We start from the raw sequence: 8512 nt of genomic DNA, 5'->3' as shown, positions 1-8512 counted from the left end.
GGGAAAGCAGGTCTCTCTCTTGTAAACTTACTGTTGAGTTTGAGGTTTATTTTGGGGCGCAACTTCCACTTGATTCTTGACAACGGGCCTGCCATCTCTTGCCCTGATCAATAACAGGTCACAACAGGCTCCTTCAGCAGGGATATGCACCGTAGCTCCACCCGTGACTGATGCCCAGATATCGGAGTTGGTGCTGTTTGGGCGCTAATGACAGCAAGGCTCTCCACCCATCACAGCAATTACAGCACGAGTCAGTATGCCCCTCCATATTGCTGCTGACAAGCTCCCACGAAAATGCCACGGCGGGCAATATCACGCTCTGAAATGGGTCAGAGGGGGACCGTGGGCATGGACAGCCTCGAGTGGATGCAGAACGGAGCACCGGTGGCATTTCGTTGCGAGCTGGAATACCTGGCTTTAAATATGTAGCAGTATTTCAGGTATTAATAAAGAATAGAGAAGGGTACTACTTACGCACTGATTTATGATTTGGGTGTTTTATTTAAAAAAGAAAAAAAAAAAGGAGGAGGAGGAGGAAGAGGAGGAGGGGGGGGGGGAGCTGACTCGCACAGACTGAAGAATGCGACCGTCCACATGTTGTCAGAAAGTGGAGCAGAGCGCACCAGACAGAGCGCGAACGGGCAACTTGTAGAGAATATTATTATCATCATTTTTTATTTCTTATCCTTTTCCAAATTCGGCTGAGAGGGAATATACAGTTTTTTCTTTGTTTGTTTGTTTTGTTTTTGTATCTTTCTTTTGCAGAAGCTTGACGAATGCTCTTCCCTATGACTGATTTCACTTGAGGCTACCGGGCAGGGGGAAAAAAAAAAAAAAGCGCAATGGAGACGTTCACCATCCACGACATGCTCCTCGTCAACTCAACCGACCTGAATAAGATTTTATGCAGTTTCGGAATCAAGAACATTTCCGAGTGCGAGGGCGAGCAGGACCCCTCGCCAGAACCTAAAGGTAACACACACCGATTTAATCCTCAGATACTGAGAAACACCCTGTCCAAAAATGGGTAATTTTATTCATAAATTCGATGTTAATTTTGCTCCAAAAGCAGCCAATTATCTCCAGATTATGCCAAATGAGCGACCGCTTTGGGCATCTTTATTTGCGCCAGTGCGCATTACGCATATGGCTCAGGTCCTCTGTAAAGCTAATGCAGTCTGCTCGGTGTTAGTAGTGACACATGTGCTGAGACTGTGCACTAGTTCTGCCTATGTAAAGTGATATGAACTGCTATGACGCACAGGACTAAGAATAAAACGCTTATTATATATGATCCAAAAGACCTGAAAGATACAATTCTGCACACACTGAAACACAAAAACTCGCCAAATATGACCACTTTATGAATATTAGAGTGGTTGTGACTGAATTTAAGAGTGACGACTTCATGTGCCTCCTCACACTGTGACTCAGATATCAACCAGACGGTCCGGATCGTCCTCTACAGCCTCATCTTCCTCCTCAGCGTCCTGGGCAACAGCCTCATCATCGCCGTCCTGGTGCGGAACAGGCGCATGAGGACCGTCACCAACCTCTTCCTGCTGTCCCTGTCCGTCAGCGACCTGATGGTGTCCCTGGTCTGCATCCCCTTCACCCTCATCCCCAACCTCATGAGGGACTTCATCTTCGGCACTGTCATATGCAAGCTGGTCATGTACTTCATGGGTGAGTGGAAGGATGACAGCAGATTATCTGGATTGTTGGCGTCTTCTGGTATTAAAGGGCCTCCAATTAAAAATGTGTGGCATTTGATATGTTAATCACTTTTATTTGGCAGTATAAGAGCAGATCGTAACCTGATGTGAAAAATGAGACCACCCCTGTCTCTCACTCGCTTGTCTACGCAAGCCTGTGGATGATCTGTTCGAGTTGTTTAAAGCTGTTGGTTTGTGGATTTCTTTGTGAAGGACTCAGGTCGGATTTTACGCTTAAACTCCAAAGGACGTGACATACTGTGCGTTCACCAGTGCCTCCTTTAGTTAGTTTACAAAATAAAGAAATTCCACAGAGCCCCTTTAACTTTATTTCATGGATAAATTGTGAAATGTTCTCGACTTTTACGACTTTTATTCATGTTCTTTCTAATCTGGTATGAAAACACCAACAGCCACCCCCAGAATTTTACCATATTGTTAAAATCTATGTAAAAAATAAAATTGTGATACGTGAATTTATCATTACCATCTAAAGTAGACATTCTTCTGCTTGCCGAGAGCAAATGACATTCAAATTTTGCATCTTGCAATTTGCAATTAACAATTTGCAATTTGCGTGTCCATGTTGCATTGTTTTCATATTTTCATTCTATCGTGTGTGCAATTGCATTAAAGAAGATAACTGAAGTCGTCTCAGGACTTGTCCTGCATGTTCAAATGCCTGAGGTGCTTTAATGAGCTTGGGCTAAAAAAAAAGAATAAAAAAAAAAATGAGCTAAAAGCATCACCGGTCAAATGAAACATGTTGGCAAGAAGGTGTAGATTTGCCTGAAGCCGTATATGCGGTAACAGTTCAGTTGTTCTAGCGGCTATATTTGGATTATTAGATTAGGATTTGAATAACTTTATCATCCAGCCGAAGCGAGGAAATGATCTTGGATTTTTAAAATTCAGTCGAGGCTGTCACATTGACGAATGATTACAGGGTGTCGGGCGAAATGATGGTTTGACGACAGTATATCCAGTCAGTTTAAGAACACAATGACTGAGGACAGAACTTCTCCTTCTACTAAAAAAATATCATTATCATTTCTTCATTGGTCTGAGCTGCACTGTTCAGAGTTTCACCCCAAGGGCTGTCTTCTCATTCATCTACTGAAAAGGGAGAGTTTCTCAATCTGCTCACTCTGAATCTGGGTGAAAGGCGTGTGTGTACATGCAGAAATTTATGATGCTGAAACCTTAAAAGATAATAGACTGAGAATGGAATTTCCAGTCGAACCTGCAAGAACTGAATTGTTTTGGCCACTCCCCAGCCCAGTCCAGCCCAACATACAATGTTAAACATGTCAAATTATGTTCACGTTACATGTTTATTATCTGACTTTCATATCTGGAGGAGGAGTTACAGACGACAAGGCTGCCAAGCCAGTGAACACAGTTCGAGTCTGGGTTTCACTATTTGTAAGGGTGACACCACTGGATGTTTTGAGGGGGTGACAATGCCGTTTCAACATTTGTAAGCATAACATCACTAGATACATTAAAGGTGTTTTTGGGAAACCTCTGCACATTTTGAGCCGTTTGTGCTGACCAAAACAGGTATTTTAAATCAAACAGTGATCTTGTCTTTACCGCAATCAAGTGGGTTTTGTGCCAAAACCTAACCAGAGCGTAAGTACAGCGTTGGGACAAGAGAGAAACAGAAAATTTAAAATCCAGATATGGAGCAACAAATTAATTTTTTTGGGGGTCTTGTTTTTTTGGCAACGTGGAAAATGTAAATACTCTATTTACACACTTTTTTGCTCTGTTTTTGGTCTCCACCAACTCTTGAAGCAACTCCTGAAGGACCCCCACCCGCCGCACTGAGGTGGAGGAGTGGAGTCCTTTGAAGCAATTTTTAATTAAACCAAATGTAACATAATTGTGTTAAGTATGACCAAAAATAGGACATCATCAAACTAAAATTTGTACTTTCAGCTTCACTTGTAGTCAGACTTTAAGCCAGTGGGCTTATATAATGAGAAAAAGAATGTGTAAAATCCTTTCAGTCATGTTCTCTAACATCATACCAATGAATTTGTGTTCTCAGGACTCATCACATATTTTTAATACCCATTTCCAATTTAAATTACCTCCAAATTATTTCATGGATGGGAATAAGCCCTTCGTTGGCTTTAATTTGCTTCTCCCCAGGTTTCTTCTTCTTCTACCTCTCGGAAAAGCTTTGCTGGGCCCTTTGCAATAAGGTGCAGTCATTACGGATGGTGCACCTATACAAATGATTCATTTTCATCCAATTACAGATCCGATAGGAAATCCGATTTTCATTCGTCTCCATATACATCCTGTTGCTCCGTTCGGTGAGATCAGAGTGCTGTCATCAGGGGTTATTACCTCATTTGTCCACATGTTTATCTGTTTACGTGTCGCTTCTCTCGGATTGTACACAGCGATTATTTGGAAGTATTTATAACTCTTTGTGTTATTGTTACTGAGTGTGTTAGCGGGGATCTGGTGCAGCATGGGCTCTGTCACCGCTCAGCAGTTAAATTTAATGTGACGACACATTAATGTGCCATAGTATCACATGCAGTACAGTAAACACAGAGGATGACCATTCTCGGTGTTACAAAGCCCACAGCAGAAAACCAAAGAGAAGGGTGATGTTATATGAATAGTCCCATTCTGAGAAAAAGAGTTGTATGAGAAGATTGAAAACACTCTCATGTCTTTACATTAATATATGAAGTTACAGCCGGGAGCCAATTAGCTTCACTTTGCATAAAGACTAGAAACAGCCTGCCTGGTTCTGTCCAATGGTGTAAAAAATAAAAAGCTGTGGTATCTCATAAGTTTATTCCATATAAAAAACGTACTGTGGTTTTGGGTGGTTAAGCTAAGCTAACCAGCTGCTGGCGGATAGAGAGTGGTATCAATCTTCAAATCTAGGCTAACTGCCCGCAAAAACATCGTGCCCCAAAGTCATTGTAAAAGTCATGGTAAATCATGCATGTTTGCTTTCTTGCCGAGAGTTTGATGAAAAGATTGATAAATATGTAAAATATGAAGCTGCAGGCAGGGGCTGGTTTGCTTAACTTCGCATAAAGGCGGGGAAAAGGGCTAACAACTAGCATGGCTTTGTCCAAAGGTTAAAAATGTAGGCCTCAATAAGTCTCAGCCTGCCAGCACTCAACACTTCCAGTCATATTGTCAGTGATCTATTTCTGGACGTTCTCATCCGTGCAGGTGTCTCAGTAAGTGTGTCCACCTTCAACCTGGTGGCCATCTCCCTGGAGCGCTACAGTGCCATTTGCAACCCACTGACCTCCAGGACGTGGCAGACTAAATCTCACGCCGCCAAGGTCATCACTGCCACCTGGGTGGCATCCTTCATCCTGATGCTGCCGTACCCCATTTCTAGCACCCTCAAGCCCTTCACTCGCCGCAACAACAGCACCGGGCACATGTGCCGCCTGATGTGGCCCAATGACGTCATCCAGCAGTCCTGGTGAGATGAAAATAAGTGCATTAAGGAGCGCTGTAGCTTTACTGTCCCACCAGGGTGTGTTCACACTCAGACCGTGTGGCAGCTGGAGTAGCTCTTTGCTAATTTCAGATGGCCCTTTATTGATTTTCTCAGTCTGATGCTGCTGGTGAGAGACGACCACTTGGGGAAATCTTCTGGCATGATAGAGATGTGTCCCTTCAGAATAAAAGCACACAAAAGTCAATGATCAAAATTATTAAACAATGCAGAACACGTTAAAGGCATATTACGCAGCAAACACACTCAATGAAACAGTAATTTTGTCATGATGATGTTAATCTTGACTGAGAGGCAGGCGTTTCTAATTATAGCAAAGCACATTGGCTCTGGTGCTCATTTAAATCAGACACAACAGACGCTCATCTGCATCCTCCAAATGTGTCCCTGGCAGGTACGTGTCCCTGTTGCTGCTGCTCTTCCTAATCCCAGGGATCATCATGATGACAGCCTATGGACTCATTTCCTTGGAGCTGTACCGCGGCATCAAGTTTGAGCTCTCCAGCAGGAAATCAAGCAGAGGTAGGAAAATGAAACAAGCACAGCCACGTCATCAACAGCAGGCTGACATCAATACGTTATGACTTCCATTATTTGTGGTATTCAGCTCCAAGCCAAGTGGTTTACGATTTCATCCTGATCGACTGGAAAAGCTGCCCTAGCTCTTAGAGAAATCTTCCATTTGTAGGTGACAGACGTGACCCAGACTTTCCATGTCATGAGGGCTTTTGCTCCCACGCTGCTGATGAAATTGCACTCTCGCACTCTGATCTTCTCCTTTTCACATTCTCTCCCCCTGACAGACAGACAGTCCAGCACAGGCAGCATCAAGCCCGGCGACAGCGATGGCTGTTACATGCAACCGTCTAAAAGGAAGAGCATCACGGGAAACGTTGCCAACTCCAGCGTCAAAACCACGGTGGGCCGCGTGTGCAGCAGCAGCTCCACGGCCAACCTGATGGCCAAGAAGCGCGTGATCCGCATGCTCCTGGTCATCGTCTTGCTCTTCTTCCTCTGCTGGACCCCCGTCTTTGTGGTCAACGCCTGGCAGGCCTTCGACCGGCGCTCGGCCTACCGCCTGACCGGCGCGCCCATCTCCTTCATTCACCTGCTGTCCTACACCTCGGCCTGCGTCAACCCCATCATTTACTGCTTCATGAACAAGCGCTTCCGCCAGGGGATGCTCGCCACCTTCACCTGCTGCAGCTGCCTAAGGAGGAGTGGCGGCCTGGGGAGGTCAGCCGGGACGGCCAAAGGGGATGTGGGCAGATCTAGAGCGGGGGCGAAGACGGCCGAACAAAACGGCCATACACCGCCAAGCGGGGGCAGCACACGCTTCACCTACACCGGCATCCGTACGTCAGCTTGGAGCGAGCTGACCTAAACTGGACTGATACGTTTGTGTGTGTGTGTGTGTGTGTGTGTGTGTAAGAGCTGTGGTCTGAGTGCAAACACTTGAGGGGAGTCTCAACGTAAAGGCCCCACAGTGCTTATGGGACAGCTTCATGAGCAGCTACGAAGCTTTAGCTTGGAGTGTGACGTGATGTGGTGTACGTCCGGTGCTTTCACAGCAGGTCAACGCAAGCTTGCAGTGTCCGAGGGTGGATGCCCAGTCATATGAAGCCTATGAAGGACCTCAAGTCTGACTTAGCAAGGGAGTGTATTTATGAAGCAGAATATCAATTCAAAGGGGCACTATGTGGTTTTGGAGAAGATATTCAAGATCTGAATTTTAATGAGGGAATAACACAAACTCAGAAATATAAATGTTTTCCATAAGTGAACAAACAAGCTGTAATCAGAGGAAAATAAGGTCCCAGAACACTGTTTTTGAAGCTAGAAAAGTGGCAGGCTCCGCCACATATAAACAAAGAAAAACAGTACGACAGTGACGGCACATGACACAGTTTATTAAGTCATGGAAACAAATACACAAAACAAAAATAATTCGGTCAACGAAGATCTTTCTCTTCTGATTTCAATTTCTTCCACAAAACTACAAAGTGCACCTTTAATGTAGAACACCACTCTCCATATACTCTTGTTTTAATTGTTGTTCCTCTCTACTACAATGAGTGGCGACAGAATATGTAACCGCACAGGGACCGAATAGTCTTTTGTGCCTCCGGAGAGAAGTGTGCAAACCAACGATCAATACAAGAAGGTTTCAGACTGCAAAATAGGACCAGTTCAGACAAAAAACGTCTTTCCTATCTTCACATGGTGGTATGATGGGACGACATGAACCCACCCGATGTCACCCGGTAAAAAATGTAAAAGAAAGTTGTACGACTTATATCAGTCGACTAAAAGAATCTCACCTCAAGGGAACCTAAAGTGAAACTCTCGCCAAAAAGCAACCAAGGCTTTATTTTATTGCGATTTTTTTATTGCGCACTTTTAAGATTTACTGAAGTTTTGTTTTTGGGCAAGCTAATTTTCAATGGGCCGCAGGGGCACTTTTACGCTAGCATCAAAATCGCTATTTTTAAAACACTAAGAAGGCTCGACACAACATGAAACTTTGCTCGTAGTATCACCAGGGTCTCTACACACGAACACGAGCATTGAGAACATTGTTTGTGTACACGGAGTTTACTAAAAAGAAGGTTTATGGACAACTCACGTTAGCAGAAGCACATCTGGTGGGCCGCTGTCATGGCAAACAAAAAGTGTCGATCCCCGAGTGCAACCTAACAGGCAGGCTTGAGGAGCGGTCCACCATTACTATCCTGCCCTGCTTTTTGGCGAGAGTTTCACTTTAACTGTTCTGGAGCCTTCGACCGTATCTCGTCTTTATCAGCGTAGTGTGTCCGGTTGTGGTGGGAATGGTCCAATTGTGAAACTAACTTTGGAGCCAACATGGACAGAAGGTGCTCAGAAAAAAAGGGGGGGAATTTGCACATCACATCATGTGATACGATCAAAAGCTCTTCAGTCTGATTTCTGGTAGAGAGCTTGACATTATTGATGAGTGGCTAAAACCTATCATCCCAAACTGTCCACGACTCGGAATACAACATGTAAGCAATAGCGCCAATTGATAGTCGGCTGATCTAACATTGGTTAATCATTAATAAAAAATTCAACACGCTAGACATGGAATATGTATGTTTTTCCATTGGAGCTGTTTCAACAGGATCTATGTTTGATGCTAAATCAGACGAGGCTGCAATAGGAGCTGATTGGTTGTCTGTCTCTATACCTCAGCCCTGTGATGAGCAAGCAGCTTTTTTCTGTCCGAACACTCATCAAGTCTCGAGCGCCCTTCCACAAATCAGGTTTT

The 8512-nt window shown here is 44.3% G+C and overlaps 1 protein-coding gene across 2 annotated transcripts; it reads left to right on the top strand.

The window, feature by feature from the left end:
• The first annotated feature begins 357 nt into the window (after positions 1-357).
• Positions 358-7647, top strand: cckar (cholecystokinin A receptor). Of its 2 annotated transcripts, XM_030429961.1 has the most exons (6): positions 358-440; positions 766-972; positions 1435-1686; positions 4929-5190; positions 5621-5748; positions 6030-7647. In XM_030429961.1, exons 2-6 carry the CDS (start codon positions 843-845, stop codon positions 6608-6610), a joined length of 1353 nt encoding a protein of 450 aa, XP_030285821.1. In that variant the 5' UTR covers positions 358-440; positions 766-842; the 3' UTR covers positions 6611-7647. The 2 variants fall into 2 exon arrangements, with proteins under 2 accessions (XP_030285821.1, XP_030285820.1); XM_030429960.1 differs by lacking the exon at positions 358-440 and having other exon boundaries at positions 608-972.
• Positions 7648-8512: the final 865 nt, after the last annotated feature.

Source organism: Sparus aurata, chromosome 10, assembly GCF_900880675.1.
Source record: "Sparus aurata chromosome 10, fSpaAur1.1, whole genome shotgun sequence".
In the NCBI taxonomy this organism is placed as follows: domain Eukaryota; kingdom Metazoa; phylum Chordata; class Actinopteri; order Spariformes; family Sparidae; genus Sparus; species Sparus aurata.
Note: the sequence above shows the minus strand (reverse complement) of the source record. Positions and strands in the feature narration are given on the sequence as shown.

Excerpts from the sequence above, each read along its gene's own strand:
- cckar (XM_030429961.1), top strand. The coding sequence starts at position 843 with ATGGAGACGTTCACCATCCACGACATGCTCCTCGTCAACTCAACCGAC. Across the intron at positions 1,687-4,928 it reads GCTGGTCATGTACTTCATGG|GTGTCTCAGTAAGTGTGTCC; the intron begins GTGAGTGGAAGG and ends TCATCCGTGCAG. Across the intron at positions 5,191-5,620 it reads GACGTCATCCAGCAGTCCTG|GTACGTGTCCCTGTTGCTGC; the intron begins GTGAGATGAAAA and ends TGTCCCTGGCAG.